The 17,371-nt window shown below is 39.1% G+C and overlaps 1 protein-coding gene and 1 long non-coding RNA gene across 10 annotated transcripts in view; both read left to right on the forward strand.

Moving 5' to 3' along the window:
- ptprua (protein tyrosine phosphatase receptor type Ua) overlaps positions 1–7,969 on the forward strand; it is a 438,644-nt gene extending 430,675 nt beyond the window's left edge. For 4 of the 8 annotated variants that reach the window (XM_087295567.2, XM_087295568.2, XM_087295571.2 and 1 more), the window contains 5 exons: positions 856–981; positions 1,695–1,748; positions 3,526–3,683; positions 4,322–4,457; positions 6,580–7,969. In XM_087295567.2, coding sequence (XP_087151693.1) covers positions 856–981; positions 1,695–1,748; positions 3,526–3,683; positions 4,322–4,457; positions 6,580–6,642 — 537 coding nt within the window. In that variant the 3' untranslated portion in view covers positions 6,643–7,969. The remainder of the gene's footprint in view (positions 1–855; positions 982–1,694; positions 1,749–3,525; positions 3,684–4,321; positions 4,458–6,579) is intronic. The other 4 variants (XM_087295569.2, XM_087295570.2, XM_087295573.2 and 1 more) reach the window with 1 other exon arrangement.
- Positions 7,970–13,403: 5,434 nt separating this feature from the next.
- Positions 13,404–14,629, forward strand: LOC141381896 (uncharacterized). 2 transcript variants are annotated; one of them, XR_015484438.2, is made up of 4 exons: positions 13,404–13,437; positions 13,518–13,578; positions 13,654–13,727; positions 13,806–14,629. It is a non-coding gene; the product is annotated as an uncharacterized LOC141381896 (long non-coding RNA). The 2 variants fall into 2 exon arrangements; XR_015945327.1 differs by lacking the exon at positions 13,654–13,727 and having other exon boundaries at positions 14,330–14,410.
- Positions 14,630–17,371: the final 2,742 nt, after the last annotated feature.

Here is a 17,371-nt window from a genome sequence, read left to right on the forward strand (position 1 = left end):
GAACCCGGTAGGCTTTTCTAATGTCATGAATCAGCTGTGCTAAGGCACCTTTTCTATTTTGCATTCCAAGCCAGTAGTGCCACTGAATGAATGTCAAATGTTCTCTTAATAGTTTTGTAGTCTTTAATTTGTGACCAATTTATACTTTATAGTGAGTGGACAGTTCCTGTAGAGTTACCATGTAAGTATACAGGTATCAACAAGGTAAAACCTTCTAATGCAACATTAGTTCTGCTAATGTTCATAAGCACATGGTATGCAAACAGGTGTTGGAGCGGGAAAACACCTGCAACATGTTGTTAAGCAATGCACTTACATAATTCGTGTTATAGATGTGAACTTTCTTAGTGTTGTTAAGCAATGTTCTGTTACACATTTGACCTTACACATACTATTCACTACTTACACATCTAGTTACCATGTAAGTTCACAGGTATAAGCGACACTTATTATAAAGTGGGACCAAACAATGAAATGCACATACATGGTATGTCTTTAGGGAAGTGTAGATTAAAGGCCTGCGTGAACAAACACACAATAATGGTGGAGCAGAAAAGTGTGAATTTACTTCACATTACAACCAATAGCAGAGACGTGTTTTACACACACAGCAAATTCTACACACTGTACACCCAAATGGCAAGCCACCGACAACATGTCACCACTTTCTTACAGGTACTGTGTACTTAGAAGGTGACAGTGCAAAATACTGACCCGGCATGCAAATTACAGCAAGATGATACTTTTTTTGGTTACTCAAAAAGAACTTTAATTTAAGATAGTGTGTCCTTTGTTCATAAATCAAATGAAATTATCTGCACAGAGCTTTACATGTCATTGTCTTCTTTCTCTCAGCCTTGTCTACAGTATTGGCCTGAAACGGGAATGCAGCAGTATGGACCCATGACTGTGGAGCTGCTCTCCAGATCTACCGATGAGAATGTCGTCACTCGTCTATTCAGGGTGAACAACATCACACGGGTGAGTCAATACTGTAGTAGAAAATAAATAATTTGCAGAAATATGTGATATCCTATGTGCCTTAATATTAGCCAGTGTTAGAACTAATATTTAAGTACACAAACCTTTTCAGGCAAAAGACGTGAATGAATATCCATCCCCCCCAAAAAAAAGAAAGGTTTAGGACTAACCCAGAAAGATTTATTAACTGAGACTAACGTCTACATGATTTAGACAATTATTGCTCTTCTAATTAAATGAAAGCAGAGGTATAAAAGTGTGGTCAGTCTCCATTTCACACACTAGCACAACGGGCTCCACATCGCCTGAATTAGACCTGTTTACTTCTCAATGGATGAGGGTGTGTGAGAGAGATAAAGTTCTACGTATTGTGTCAGTCTCTCTCAGTGTGGTCTGTGCTTCTGATATTGACTTGTCTAAATAAAAGAACACTTTCTCACACCTCTAGCTGACCTTAGTCCACCCCGATGGCTTCATCGTCAACATCCTGTCTCTTTGAAATCTTGTCTCAAGCATTCCACCTCTCATTGCTCGTCCCCTTTAGCACTCCTGTCAGCTAGGCTGTCAACCTTTAGCAACGTTCCCAACCGTGCCTGTGTCAGTATGGCTAGCCCCTGTCAGTCCCCGCGTCCCCTCTGTCTCTTTAAGACTCTGCAAGCTGGGCAAACATTTCATGTCATTGTCAGAAATTGTCCCATACTGCCTCTTCACAGGACCCTAGAGAGAACCTCCCATGCTGGAACGCAGATTCTCGCATCCCCAAAAAGGTACACGACTAAGGTGTTGAGCGCTATTGATAGATCATGTTGCTAAACGGTGCCATCTCTAGATAAAGAGGAAAAAAAGCAGCCCCCAGACTCAACAATGCTTTTGCAATTTGTTACAGAGTAATTTAGATGATAATTTATGCTCAAAGGAACCAGTCAATGACTTGCAGATGAGCTGAATATTGAGTGCTGTTTTGAATTGAGAGGTACAGTTAGATGTTTCGCGAGCTTGATACAAATAAAGGAAAAATCAATTTGTTTTCAGTTAAAAGTGGATGCTTATTCTTAACAATACAACCCAGGCTCATTAGAAAAATCATGCATTATTGCTAAATAACATTGATAAGTTTTATATTTCACAATGTTATCAAGGTAAATTGCTCTGTAAATTGTGCTAAAAGTGTGTTTAATTTTAGCTGAAACTTTTAAAAGTGAGCCTAAATTAGTTTTTATTAAACTGATTATAAATGAACCAACCACTTCCACTCACCACTCAACTGATAACAGTTTTTAATAATTAACTGCAGTGCCCTATAATCATAACTGTGGGAAAATGAATGAAAGTTGTTTTTTTCTGTCACCAGTATTACTTTAAAACTGCATTGCTGTGTTGGCTTATAGAGTTCAGTAAACAATGTAACAGTTATATGATCTTTTCTTTCATGTTTTCAAATATCAAAATTAATATTGTATTTTACAGATTGTTTTTTGTTTATCTTTTTGGCAATCCTTTTAAAACATCAGTGTGACCAGTATAGTAAGGTGACCTCAATGTAAGAATGTTTCTGAAAGACTGAATTGCATACATTGTTTAAAAGGAGAGAAACAAGTTTAATTTTGAATGTGTGTGCTTGATCCAACTTTGACATTTGATAAAAAGTTGTTTGCTTAATTATTCTCAATTCATAGATTAGTTTAAAAAGGATAGTTCACATCTGCCATCATTTACACACCCTTTACTTGTTCAAAACCTATTTTAGTTTTTTTTTTTTCTTCTTTTCTTCTGTTGAACACAAATGGGCGGCACAGTGGTTCAGTGCTTAACACTTTTGCCTTACAGCAAGAAGGTTGCTGGTTCGAGTTCTGGCTGGGTCAGTTTGCATGTTCTTACCATGTTCTCGTGGGTTTCCTCCAAGTGCTTAGGTTTCCCCTACAGTCCAAAGATGTGCAATAGGGGAACTGAATAAATTAAATTGGGCGTAGTGTATGTGTGTTGGATAAGTTGGCGGTTCATTCTGCTGTGGCAACTCATGATGAATTAAGTTATTAAGTCAACGGAAAATGATTGAATGAACACAAATGAAGATATTTTGTGAAGTTGCTTGTAGCGGACACCCATTGACTTGACATTGTATTTTTTTCTACAATGGGTTTTGATGTGTACCAGCGATAAGATTTATTTTGTAAAATCTTATTTTATGTTCAACAGTAGAAAAACATCATGCAGGATAAAACCACATGTGGGGGAATATGATGAGTTTCTTTTCTTACTTTTTTTTTTTTGGTTAAACTATCCTTTTAATTAGTTTAATTATTACCATTTTCTTAAGTTTGAAAATAGAAACAATAAAAAATGTGATGTTATGTTTGTAATAACTAATAAATAAATTGTATAAATAAATATTAAAATAAATGTATAATAAATGCATTTTGTAATAAATAATACAATAAAAATAATAATATGCTTGTAATAATAACTGACAAATTCCTTGACTTCTCTTACATTATTTCAATAATTTTCTCTTGTGGTCTTGGTCTTTCTTTATTTATCTTTCAGTTGCAGGAAGGTCATCTGGTAGTGCGACATTTCCAGTTCCTGCGCTGGTCAGCTTACCGTGAAATTCCAGACTCAAAAAAAGCCTTTCTTAACCTGCTGGCACAAGTGCAGAAGTGGCAGAGGGAGTGTGGCGATGGTCGCACTATTGTGCACTGCCTGTAAGTTTGTTTTTATACAGTTTTACTCCCAGATGTTAATTGGAAAGCAATTACATTTCCTTGTGGCAGTTATACAATCCAGATTTCTTTTGCTCCTTAGCTCCAGTGAGTGCCGTATTTTACCAACAGTGAAAATCTGCCCAATGCCCTTAATCTCTAGCTTTTTTTTAATGTCTTCATTTTCTTCAGCATTTAACTTTGTAGCACTGCAGCCTCAGGATCCATACCTGCCACCTTCACGTGTCTGTAGTTTAAAATGCTGTCCTCTATTAATAAGAGCATAGCACAGATGCAGTGTATTCAGCTTCAAAGCAAATGTGCTGGGTGCCTTTCTTCTATCAGCAGCCTCAGGGAAATGATCTTAGTTCAGTAGGATGTGACATTTTTATTGCATGACTTTTCCCCAGAGCGTAGTGGTACTTTCCATTCCTTCATGCTCAAACGTATTGCAGATCCCTGACAGCCTGTGGTGGCACAAATATGGCTTTTTCACTGCTATCCCCTCCAGACATCTCTAATACAATAATCCACACAAGCTTTGAAAGTGTACAGCGCAGATCCCTCTCCTTTATGTGTTACAAGTCACTTCTTTTCTTGAAGATGCTAATGAATCAATGTTTCAATGTTTTTTTTTTAAGGAATGGTGGGGGACGTAGTGGCACTTTCTGTGCTTGCACCATGATAATGGAGATGGTGCATCATCACAACATGGTGGATGTGTTCTATGCTGTCAAGACTCTCCGCAACTCCAAGCCCAACATGGTGGAGTCTATGGTTAGTGTGCACAATTAAAAGAACAAACCCTACGCCAAGTTCAGACTACATGATTTTAGCCTCAATTTTGACTCGCTGACAGGTTTTGAGAAATCGCAGACAAATGTCTGAAATCACAGGCAAAGCTGTGCTTTTTTACATAAGTAATAATCACAAAGTGTAAACTATCAAAGACATCTGAGAGAATCGCAGATGAGTCGCCGACACCTGTAAGATATTTGGCATGCTAAATATTTGGAGTTTTCGGAGATTCAAATGATGCTGTGTGAAATGTGTACTGATTGAAAATAATATCAGCCATTACCTACAGCCAATGAGAGAGCAGCATCCACTAGTACGGGTATCAGCAGGTCAGCGGGAGGATAGGGGAGTAGTTTAAAGTGCCTCTTTTCAGTCCATTTGGAACTAAGAAATGGAGGAAAAACTAGTGGAAATTTGGCAGGAGCACCCGTTTGTCGAAAAAAAAAAGTTTTGGTGAAATTGCTAATTCTTTTCAAAACCCAGGTGAGCAAATAAGTACATATCTACCCCACAAGGCTTCTTTCTCATTATAAAATTTATAATAAATATACTACATGACATTGCATTGTTTCAATGTCACTTCTCAGGTTGTAAGAGACATAGTTTGCGACCTGAGACAAAGTTGTCAGTGATTGTAAAGTCATGCTGTGGGAAAAACCTCAGCCGCCAATCCATTTTGCAGTGTAAACAAATCAGCAACGAATAACTACCCCACATAATCATGCAGTGTGAACACATCTGTGACGGGGCTATTTTGAAAATTGTGCAGTCTAAACTCGGCATTAAACTTTACATCTTGGTATGTAGGTTTTGGCTTTTGCAAATCATTTGTGCTGTGTTCCATACCTAAAATTGCACTTGATCTTAATACAACTACTAATACATTAATACAACTGTGTCACAATTAGACCCTTGTCCTTATTTGACTGTCCTTATTTTAAACATGTAATCATAAAACCTCATCCTCCAAACACTGATGAATTATGCAAAAAACTAAGAAACAGCTTAAAAATAGTATATTATTAGAACAATAATATAGTGGAGTGATATAGCAGAGTGCCTTACCTTGGAGTTAGGACTTTGTTCTCACATACTCATTGAATTAACTCACCAAGCAGGAAGAAATAAGAATCTTCTAAAATGACATAGAAAGGTTATAAATAATAAAAAAAAAGAAGAAGAAGAAAAAAAAACTCTGAGTTGGTGACATAACTCTGGGTTAGCAAGACATCATGTGAATTAATGATACATATGTCCTGATAAAGTAAAATAGAGAGAGAGAGAGAGACATTGGAAAGCATAATAAAATGGGTTGACACAATAATGTTCATATTGCTAACAAAAACAGACTCTACTTAAGTGTATCTGTGTAGCATGAATGGACACTGACAACAGGTACGGATTCAAATGCAGGTTTATTACACAGACAATGGTCAGAGAGGCAACAGTCAATACAGGACTAAAGAGATGTACAGGGGCAATCCAGAGACGTGGTCAGTAAACAGGCAGATGGTCAAAAGGCAGGCAGCATACAGGAATAAACAAACAAAAAGTAAAGATCAGTATACGGCAAGACTAGGCAAGATAAATGTGTCGTAATGTTCACTATACATTTCAACAAGACTCAACAACTTCTTTGTTTTTATGTGCTGAATTTATAGTCCATGCAATTAGTTGCATGAGTAGCTTCAGCAAATCATGGTGATCTAGGCCAGATGTGTGGGTGGGAACATGACTGGATCTTGTAGTCCATTAAATGGCGGATTTGTAGTTCTATGCAATGTTCTTCAGCAATCTCTGATGGTTAGATCGCTGGTGACTGTGACAATCTGCTTTGAAATAAACATGCCAAGTTATAGTTTCTACTAGAATCTGCATTGATAATTCATCTACCATAACAGTAACATATATTTATTTATTTATTTTGATTTGCTTGTGCTTTTGTATAAGCTTTATATTTTGCAACACATTTTTTATTATTAAATTGACGATGCATAGGCAAACATACATTCACATATTCAGTAACTCAGTTATAAAGTGGATGTAGTCTATGAATATGACCAAAGAAGCTGATACAGTCTGTCCTTGCTGTTGTTGACAGGAGCAGTACAGGTTCTGCTATGAGCTGGCTCTGGAGTACCTGGACTGCCTGGAGGTCAGATAACACAAGAGCTCAACACTTGATCAACACTGGCTTCGACTTCTACTTGCCTCTTCTTCTTTTTTTTTTTTCTTTTCTTTTCCTTTTGCTTGGGTCAGTACAGCCCATATGAATGAGCCTTTATGTCCTCCAGTGAGAAGGCACATCTACTATAAGAGTGGGAATGCAAAACTTGGCACATTTCTTAAACCTTTAACCTCTATTGTCTTCTGTGCTATTTTTGTTTTTGACATTTTCTGTGCCAGATATTCCTGCCAAACCCTTGAGGACACTGATGAGATTTCAACAGCTTTGAGATTATGACATATATCTTTGATAACATGACTAGCTCTGAGCTCTGCCTCTCTCTGCCTTATACACCAAGCAGGAGGAAAACACACTGAATTTTAACGAAACCATGGGGCTGCAACAGTGGCAACATGAGTGATATTGTGTTTGTACATTAAGTGTATTGTTTAACTCTCTATGGAGCAATCTACTGTGGTGATTTTAGTAGAAAGCTTACCATGAATTTGAAGAGACAGTGGCTCATGTAAGTTTACGTTTTACTGAATTTACTTAAAAGGTGATGTGTGTAATTTTTTGATGTTAATAATTTGCTGGGATTGGTTGAAGTGTTGAGACAATGAATTGATTCTTGTCAAAATTGAAACACCTTTGCACTAATTAAACATTATTTGAATTGTTGATCAACCAATGGCATGCGTTTGGGGTGTCAATATTTGTTTGTCTGACAAATTACAGATCGAGAATTTTTTTTTTTTCTTTTGCAAAAGTGTAATATTTGTGGCAAAAAAGTACACACTTCACCTTTAAGTCAAAGTGACATTTAAAAATTGAAAGTGTCCGAATTTGGACAGGCAAGTCGGAACTATAGGTATGGAGATGGTTTCTGGGGTTTATTCTTGTTTTTTTTGTGTGTGTATATAGGGTATATTTTGCAAAAAAAAAAGAAGAGAGAGAAATGTTTCTCGATGTTGTCTTTAATGTGCCAATTCATTTTGTATGTGTGTGTGCGTGTGTGTGTGTGTGAGAGAGAGAGAGAACGCATGTGTGTATGCGTGTGCAAAGATCACTCATGGATCTGCATGCCTGTTTCATGTTTTAATGCAATCCATTGTGACCCGTCTGCTTTGGGTGTCGCTGCCCACTGTCATTGAGCACAGTAAAAGAAAAATATTTGCGCAATTATATAAACAAAAATGCTACTATTGGAATACAGTGAGGCTCCTCACAAAAACGTTGCTTTTTATCTTTGTATTTATTGGTTGTGTTTTATTTTCTAAAAAAAAAAAGTGAACGAATAAAACATTCCGATGTTACTTTTAAATTGTTGTCATTATTGTTGTACATTTTCTTTTCTTTCACAGAACAAATTCCTGTTGATGATGTCAGATAGCTTTGATAGGAAGATACAGTATGTAATGAATTGCAATCAACAAAATTTAATTCAGATAACTGTTAATGTGATAATATTTATACAACTATCAATACTTTTTTGAGCCACCCTTAGCCTCAGAAATAGCCTGTATTCTCCTGGGTTGTTGTTCTAGTCACGGTATGTATGGCAGGATGTATGTAAGTACAAGGTGACAGAAAGTATTATATATTACAAAGGAATAGAACACATCGCAACTATGTCAAACAATCTACAAATAAAATGAATGTGTAACAATCAAGACCAGTCAATGAAAAAAGAAAACTGATAAGGGTTCGTTTTTTCCTTCTTTTGTATACTGTTCCAAATCAATACTTTAAAAACAGAACTGGTGCCTGAAGTGATACTTTTAGAAAATACACAAAAAAGATAGACTCTTTTACACATAATATATGTTTTTCTGTTTGCATTTCTATGCTCAAGTACATTTTTTAAATAATAAATAACGATAGAAATGTCTCTAAATCAAATATTTTTTTTTTAAACAAATAAAAACATACCCTTAACTCCAAGACTATACAATAGTTTATGATTTGGGTCATTCCAAAACAAAGTTTGATGCAAAACAGCTCTTAGTGTTTCTATCTCTATAAGATGCTCAAATAGGTTAGATTACATTTTCAAGCAAGCAGGGCTTTACACAGAACTTTAGTTAAAATATTAAAGGATGGTAACAAATAATGAATTCACTAGATGCTAATGCTTAGTAAATGATTTATAGTGTGTAGTTATTATAAAGTGTTACCTAAAGGATTACTCTCCATTTAATGATTACACCAATATGGTGTCAGGTGATGCAGTGGCGCTGTAGGCAAGAAAGTCGCTGGTTTGAGCCTCGGCTGGGTTAGTTTAATAAAGGGACTATAAGCCAAAAAGAATATAAATGAATAAATATGGTGTCAGCTTTGAAAAAAAAAAGGTGTAATGGAAGTCAATAGGGCAAAAAAAATTTAAAAATAAAAAAAAACGCCACAAACGTGTAGTTAATTTGAACAATACACAAGGGTTAAATACAAGGGGATAGTCAAAACAAAAATAAATAATGATAAAGAGTTATATGTATAAAGGTTGTCAACCATTTCTATCTTAAAATAAGTAAAACACACACATGGAAGTTGTCTGGTGAAAAAGAATAAATGTAAGTAAAAACGAATTTTTATAAATATGTATTATTTTTCTAGGCAATTAGTGTTGTATTTACGAACAAAGGTACATATAAAACAAATGGTTAGAAATAAAATAATTATTAAAAAATTAAACTATTAATGCATTCAACATACTGCGGTGGTATAACATAAGGCCCAGTGGGTAGCACTTTCGCCTCCCAGCAAGAACCTTGGCTGGGTCAGTTGCTGTTTTTGTGTGGAGTTTGCATGTTCTCCCACGTGTTCGCATGGGTTTCCTTTGGTTGCTCTAGTTTTCCCTACAAGTCCAAAAACATGTGGTATAGGTGAATTGGGTAGGCTTGTCTGTAGTGTATGAGTGTGAATGTTTCCCAGCTGGAAAAGCATCTGCTGCGTAAAACATATTTTGGATAAGTTGCCAGTTTATTCCACTGTGGCAACCCCAGATTATTAAAGGGACTAAACCGAAATGAAAATGATTGAGTAAACAAATAAAGCCTCTACAGGCTTGTTTTGAGAGCATTAACTAATGCACAAAAAGTGCAGCAAAGGCACATCTCTATGACAGTCTTGTTAAGATGATACAGAAGAGCATTCCAAAGAGAAGCTTTTTTTTCACCCCACACCCTTCATCCCTTCGAAGCTGTCACTTTGTAGGGTAAACCCTTTGAAGGGATTAGGCCATAGTGGTTGGCTGTTTCCAATTCCAAGAATGCAGAGAACGGACTTGCGTTCTTGTAGAGACCGGTTATGCCAGGTGTCCTCAGATAAACGAACTCAGGAGACCGCGAGGGCAGAGAATGCATCCTTTGAGAAATGAGATGCTGCGTTCTTCTTGATGGTCACATGACCTTCACGCGTTTTAAATGGTATATTATTTAAACATTACAGCATTCATACAATGACTTATTGTTTTTCCCCTTTTCAAAATATATATGTTGCATAAAAACATTGTAAATATACTTTGCACAATATAAATAAAACAGATTTTAATACGAATTTCAGCCAACAAACACCCTTAATGTGTTTATTCCTTTATTAAGATGTTCATGGTGATGTTTGCTTTCACCGTTTCATTTAGGGAAACTACTGGCGTAAATAAATGATATCTCTGAACTTTAATAATAAATCTAAATAAAATGCTGCGCTTCCCACCTCCACTCGCAATGACTTCTGGGACTTCCAGAGCGAATTCGGTGCTCAAGTCTGCATCAGTGCATCCTCGATATCAAGATTACAACCGGGAAGTTTCACGCGTCCTCCGTACTTGCGGTCTTGAGTATTGGAACTGAACTTGGGCAGCTGATGATGATGTTGCAGTAGAACACGAGGACGCAAGACCGCTAAAGAACGCATATGGAGAAACAGTGATTAAGCCCTTTTAAATGGAACCCAGCAATCGTGTGTCTGACTTCTGGTGTTTAACTGGGGCTTGGAAAACATATTCCACCACCTGCTGGATTGTAGTATGTGGCACAACCTAAAGCAAACTGTTTCAGGATACTGTACATTTTTAAATTGAAGTGACAAAAACTCTAATTTAACAGTGAAAACTTACCAGGTTATGTTGAATTATCTGTAATAACAAACAAATGATCTCCCAATCATGTAGCATCTTTCTTTAAATTGGCTGTCAAAATGTTCTGTCATTTTTCTGCTGCAATCATGTGCCGTATCTTCAGTGAAGAATAACGTGCCTATCCCAGAATAAGTCATGCAAGCCTAAGTCGTGACATTACCATTGTGTTCTTCGGATAAGCTTGTATAGATTGGGATCATGAGCATATTCTTTCTCCAAAATTGAGCCTTTCTATTAATTTGGTAAAGGGCAATTTTGTCTCATCAGTCCATAAACCTTTGAGGCTCGTCTCTTTGATGAGTGGCCAACTTCTCTGTCCAACAAGCTTTCAGTCATGACACTCCCCTGTCAATGTATGCACTCTTCAGGAAAATAACAACTGATTTCTTAAAGACTGACATACAGACTTTCGACAGAAGAAGATATAAGGGTCTGGAATATGCATGTATTCAGGATGTGAGATTAACTCTAAATAAAAAAAAGGTAGAAGCTACAGCCTACAAGTCTAGTGGTGAGTTGTTTAGATCATTTAAATCTAATTAAAATGTAATATGTTGATTCCCGAACATGATTCACAAAAACACATAAATGTTGCCACATAGACAACAAGACAAAACTATAATGCATAAATAAAATTATAAGAGAAAGTAAAGATTAATTCATTATTTTACTCGGTCTCTAGGCTATAGTTTAGATTAGCTAATTTCACCTGTTATCTTTTGATTTCTCCTGTAATTATTTTGCCACGGCACATCTCCATAAACATTCTGGTTATGCCCATAGCGCACATTTCCTAAAAGAGGGTTTCATGTTTCATGCCGCAGTCAGAGTTTGAAGCAAAGAAAACACACATCTCTGCTCTCTCCTTCAGGTAACTTGTGTTACAGACATAACCTGAATGTTCCCTATCAGGTTGGGAACTCCAACATGTCTTAGACACCTTTGAAAGTGTATGGAAAGTGCCACAGCAGCTGTTGTACACTTGGTGTGAAGTTTGCCAAGCATCACGTGAGCACACCACATCACCAAAAGTGCAACTTTCCAATGTCCCCAGGCTCTTTATTTACCAGAAAATGGGAATAACTTAATTTGTGAGTCATATATTATGCATTTACCTAGTTAGCTGTAGTCTAGGGATTTAAAAAAATTTGACAGTATGCTGGGGAAGGGTGCGTGTATATTTTGGTCACTAGATTTCAAGTTTAGAAACAGTAATTTAAAATGTAAAATGAGGCGTTTTTGATCGTTCACAAACAGAGGAGTGCATATTAATGACCCCAGAGCAGCATACTTTATCAGTGTGGGTTTTGACTAGTGATCTCATCCTGATGACGTGGCTGCTCGCCAGGTCTAAATGATTCAAAACCTGATCCAAAGTAAATGCAAATGATGAGGGTGTGCCCTGTGTGTCACGCAGCAGTCTATTCTGTGTTCTGATTATTGTCCACTGGGATTTTACACTGGTGGATTTTACATGAGAAGGGGAAATGGTGTCTGAGGCTCACAGTATGGCCATTCTCATACACTGATCTCTTATTATTTGATTGCTCCTAGGTACACTTAGATTTTCTTCATAGGGTGCCTTTAAGACTGGATAGGCAAAGTTGTAGACTGCAGATTGCAGTGGAATATGTGTGACCATAGCATCAAGAGATTTATAGCCTAAAAACAAGCATATTTTGTTAGTTTAATAAATTAAGTTGTGATGAACAATGAATTGAATGCTTTTATAATTATCATTGTAAAATGTTTTACATGTGTTGTTTTTTTTTTTTTTTTTTTTACATTGACAAATTATGCCTTAATAAGTACACAGGCACGAGGGGGAGACTTCCGGGTAGACGATGGAGTAAGACGTTGGTTGTGTAGCTCCGCTTACTTTCACTCAAATTTCATAAAAACAAGACAACAAAAAGCTCGTCAGTGCTCTCTAATCCTTTATAGTGTTGCATACGTTCAATATTTGTTGCAATTTGCGTGTTTACAAATGCCGTCGAAGAAAGCAGGAAAGAAAGATGTCGCTGAGGGAGAAAGTTCGGCCAAGAGCAAGAGCGCGTTGGAAGAGACCAGCTCAACAGCAAGTAACGACCCGGTGTTGCTGGCAATTGAATCTCTCCGAGTGGAGATGCTCAACGTTAAAACTGACATTAAAGAAAGTTTGAAAGGAGAGATTGCGACGCTGGAAAAAAAAATTGATACAAAGTTTGACGCAATGCAGATAACCATAAATGAGCACCGTGCAACTCTCCAACAACTTGAACAGAACGCTACATCCTTGGCAGATGCTGTTACGAAATTACAAGCTGAAGTCAAAAGTCTGTCCGAGCAGGTGTCAGAATTAACTGAGAAATGCATCAATCTGGAGGGCTGTTCGAAGAGGCAAAATATAAGAATTACAGGAATCCGAGAAGGCATGGAAAACGGCCAAGGAGCCAGAGAGTTGGTGGCTAAACTGCTCATGGAGGTGCTTGTGTGATGGTGTAGTGCAGCTGATTGAAATGAGTAACCAAAATGTGATGGTGCTGTGCAGCTGATTGGCATTGACATTGGCCAATTGGCACGTAGCACCGCCTTTTTAAACCTGATTGGTCGTTGCTTGGGATACGTCACGTCCGACTCCGACGCACTGGTTTGGGTGTCTGTAGCCGCGGCTACAGGTAGAGGCTCTGCGCTCGTTCTGAATTTTGTAAGTTGTTTGAATCGACCCACGTTAAGCTCTCTCTTGGCATTGTTCTAGTGCATCGTGTGGCGGTGGCTTTTCCCTTGGCTGTGGTGGCTGGATGACTGTTCAGTTGCAGGTATGTGATGGCTTTGAACTGGCTGATGTAATGGGGTTTAGCCGCATTTTAACCTGCGTGTTTCATGCTGTACAGCTATTAATTCCGGCACCTCGCTGTATTGTATCGACCAACGCGTGATTAGAACGTGTCTGAGTGTGCGCCCATTGGTAAGTGAAGCACGTATGATATGGTGTGATCATTTAAAGGACCATGTTAATGGGCTTGTTTGCGCTTTTTCTCCTTAGGATCCTCCCTTTTCCCCTTTCTTTCTCTCTTACGTCGGATCTTCCTCTGGTATCATTTGCTTACTAGCTCCCGTGTTCATCGCTATTGCCGTGGTTACCGGAGACCGTCTGCAACTGCTGCTAATGCTAACGGCGGCGTATTGGCTGCCGCTTGGACACCACCAATGCAGCTGCTAGCGGGGACTGCCTGCAATAACTCTTAGCGTGCTGCTTTGTGCTCCCCTTCATTCTTTCATTTGTTTATTTGTGTTGGATAATTGATTTGTCAACATAAGCATTCTTCTGTTTTTTTGTTGTGTCTTTATTTATGCAAAGTATTGATTTTGTTTTTCGTTATTAAGAGTATTCTTTTGTGAGTTTAGTCTTATTTCTAGTAACAGTTAATGTTGGGTCTAGTGTAGGTCAGATGGTGTAAATACAGCTGTAGCTATCTTTCAATTAGATCATGTAAAGTAGGTGTTAACCTGATTGACCCACTTATTTGTGTTTTGTTGGTTATTGATTTTTATTTTTATGTATTTCAGGAACTGAGGTTTCCCCCGGTGGATGACGGGTCACTTTCCACTGGTGGTGGTGTTTCTCTATCGTGTGCTGTGGACACTGAGTGTGTGATAGCGTGATATTTGAGTGCACTGTGGTGTGTGCGTGTGCTGGGGTAAAGTCTGTCCACTCGTACCCAGTCAGTGGGAACCTCCAATCCTGGTTTGGTTTTGTTTATTTATTGTTTCTTGTGTTTAATAATGAAGTGGGAGTTTTTGATGTGTTTTTAAGAACCGTACTATTTGATAGTTTTATTCCAAATAAATATCTTTGTACTTTTTCATTAACTCACGTCTCTGTGCCTTTCTGGGAGAAACGAACCTGTGTCCTTTTCTAATAGTTGTTTCCCTGGGTAACTCCTGGGGTGGCGTAGTCGGTTATTTTTATTTAAAAAGATTTAAACCCTACTCTATACCCTCGTCACATTCTGGCATAGTCGGCAGGGTTCCCCCTCATTGTGTGCAGAGACGTGTGTTTTTGTATATTTTCATTTTGTTAGGAATTGAATTGCGGCAGTCTCCCTCCCCTATTCTTTTTGGTGAGTCAACAAACATTGACTTTTCGCTTGTACGTTGTAGCAATGGAAGATGAATTGCGTGAGTTGAGGGAGTTGGTAACTCAATTAAAAGCTGATAATAAGCGACTACGGCAAGAGCAGGTGCCAGCTGCACTGCCGGGTCCATCTAATATTTCTATTCCTGTTGTTTCAGATCCTCCCCTCATTGATGCTGGTCCCTCGTCAACCGAACGATTTGTTTTCGTTCCTCGAGACCGTAAATGTCCAAAATTCAGTGGCCGGTCCGGAATTGACATCAATGAGTGGGTGGAAGAAGCAGAGGCTTGTATGCGTCTTCGCCATTTGTCTTCAGCTGATCGGGCATTTTTCTTGTTTGATCACCTGGAGGGAGAGGCAAGAGAGGAAATTCGTTATAGGCCACAGAGTGAAAGGGAGGATCCAAAGCGGGTGATTCAGGTATTGCGCGATCTATATGGCTGTACTAAGTCTTATGTAGCTCTTCAGGAGTCATTCTTTTCCAGAAGACAGCAGGAAGGGGAGACTTTGGTGGAGTTTTCCTTAGCCCTGATGAGCCTTCTGGAAAAGGTTAAAGGTCAGTCACCTCATGGCATGCCTAATGCAGAAATTTTACTGCGAGATCAGTTTGTGGAAAATGTTAATGATTGCACCCTTCGTCGTGAACTTAAGCAGTTTGTTCGGCGTCAACCTACTGCCACATTGGTTGACGTACGTGGTGAAGCACTTCGGTGGGAAAGAGAGGGCATGCCTGGGGGAGCGCGGGGCCGAAGTCAGTCTGTTCCATCAGTTTATGGTATTCAGAATGGGGTGCAGGGGAATCGAAGTGTTAGTAGTGGGGCAAAGTCTGAAATGACTGAATTGCGGGACATGTTGCTGAAGCAGCAGCAACAATTAAATCAACTAGTTCAAAGTATGTCTCTGCTTCAGAGTTGTTCACCCAGTTTGCCGCCACCTAAAGTTAACCCTGTTATTTGCAGAAGGTGTCGTCAGCCAGGCCATTTTGCGAGAAATTGCGATGGTGGGTGGATGTCGGTCCGTGCACCATCAGCCTTCTGCTTTAACAAGACGCGAGCAGTCATCCTCCAGCCAGCCGTCGGAAAACTAGTTCCCACCAAGTTACAGGGCCATAACTTGGTTGGGAAAAGGGTAGGCTCTAATGATCATATGCCGTGTTTAATGTCTACATGTCCGAAGCTCGTTGTAACTATAGGTGGGGTTCAGGTCCCTTGTTTGGTTGACACCGGCTCCATGGTGTCCACCATTACTGAGAGTTGTTTCATGACTAATTTTGGGCTGTGGGGTCAAGAACAGCTTAGATCATGTCATTGGTTACAGCTTAGAGCTGCAAATGGTCTTTCAACTCCTTATATTGGTTATTTGGAATTAGATAGAGCTTTGTGGGCGAGTAGTTTCAGGCTGTGGCGTGCTGGTTGTTAAGGATCCTCCTGGGGGCATGTGTGCACAAACACCTGGTGTATTGGGTATGAATGTGTTGAGCCGCTGCTACCAGGAGCTATTCGGCCAGCATGGTACAGGCCTTTTTGATTTACCGGCAGTATCACAGGCCCCTAGTTTTATCTTTCAGGCCTTACAAAATTGTCATCAAGCTGGAGTTCAGCCAGTTAAAGATGCAGAAGGACAAGTCAGAGTGCGTGGACGTCGGGCGTGTCGCATCCCAGGTGGCACTGTAAAATTTGTTGCTACAACTTGTTCGGTGCAGTATTCTGGTAATGCTGTACTGTTTGAACCTCCAATTTCTGGTCTCCCTGCAGGTTTGCTGGCCTCTCCTGCGCTCCTAAAGGTGGATGGTGGTACGGTCTATGTGCCCATAGTCAACGTGGGCACTATAGATGTGGTATTGTACGCCAGAACTATTGTGGGCGTTGTGAGTAAGGTTGATGTAGTTACGTTACCCCCAGAGGTCGCAGAGGTAAACATGGTGGCCGCTAGGGTAAGTGCACAGTCTTCTCCTTCTGTGCAGGAGCAAATAGCCACTTTAGACCTGTCAAAACTGCCTGAGGTAGAGCAGCGTAAAGTTAGGGCATTGCTGTTGAAGTATTTGCCTGTGTTTTCCAGTTACGATGGTGATTTGGGTTGTACAAACCTGATATCTCACGATATACCATTGTTAGATGAGATCCCTGTCAGGCAGCGGTTCAGGCGCATCCCTCCGTCTGAGTATGAGGTGGTAAAGGCACATATCAACCAACTGCTAGAGACCCAGGTGATTAGAGAAAGTTCCAGTCCTTATGCTTCGCCCATTGTCCTGGTTAAGAAAAAAGACGGTGGTCTGCGCATGTGTGTAGACTACCGTCGTTTGAATGCGAAAACCAGAAAGGATGCATTCCCTCTACCACGTATTGAGGAAACTTTGGACTCGCTGGCTGGGGCCTGTTGGTTTTCCACCATGGACCTAGCCAGTGGGTATAACCAGGTGCCTGTAACTGAGATGGACAAGCCTAATACTGCCTTCTGTACCCCTTTTGGCCTT

The sequence above is a fragment of the Danio rerio genome, chromosome 19, assembly GCF_052040795.2.
Source record: "Danio rerio strain M-AB ecotype USA chromosome 19, GRCz13ab, whole genome shotgun sequence".
Taxonomy (NCBI): Eukaryota; Metazoa; Chordata; class Actinopteri; order Cypriniformes; family Danionidae; genus Danio; species Danio rerio.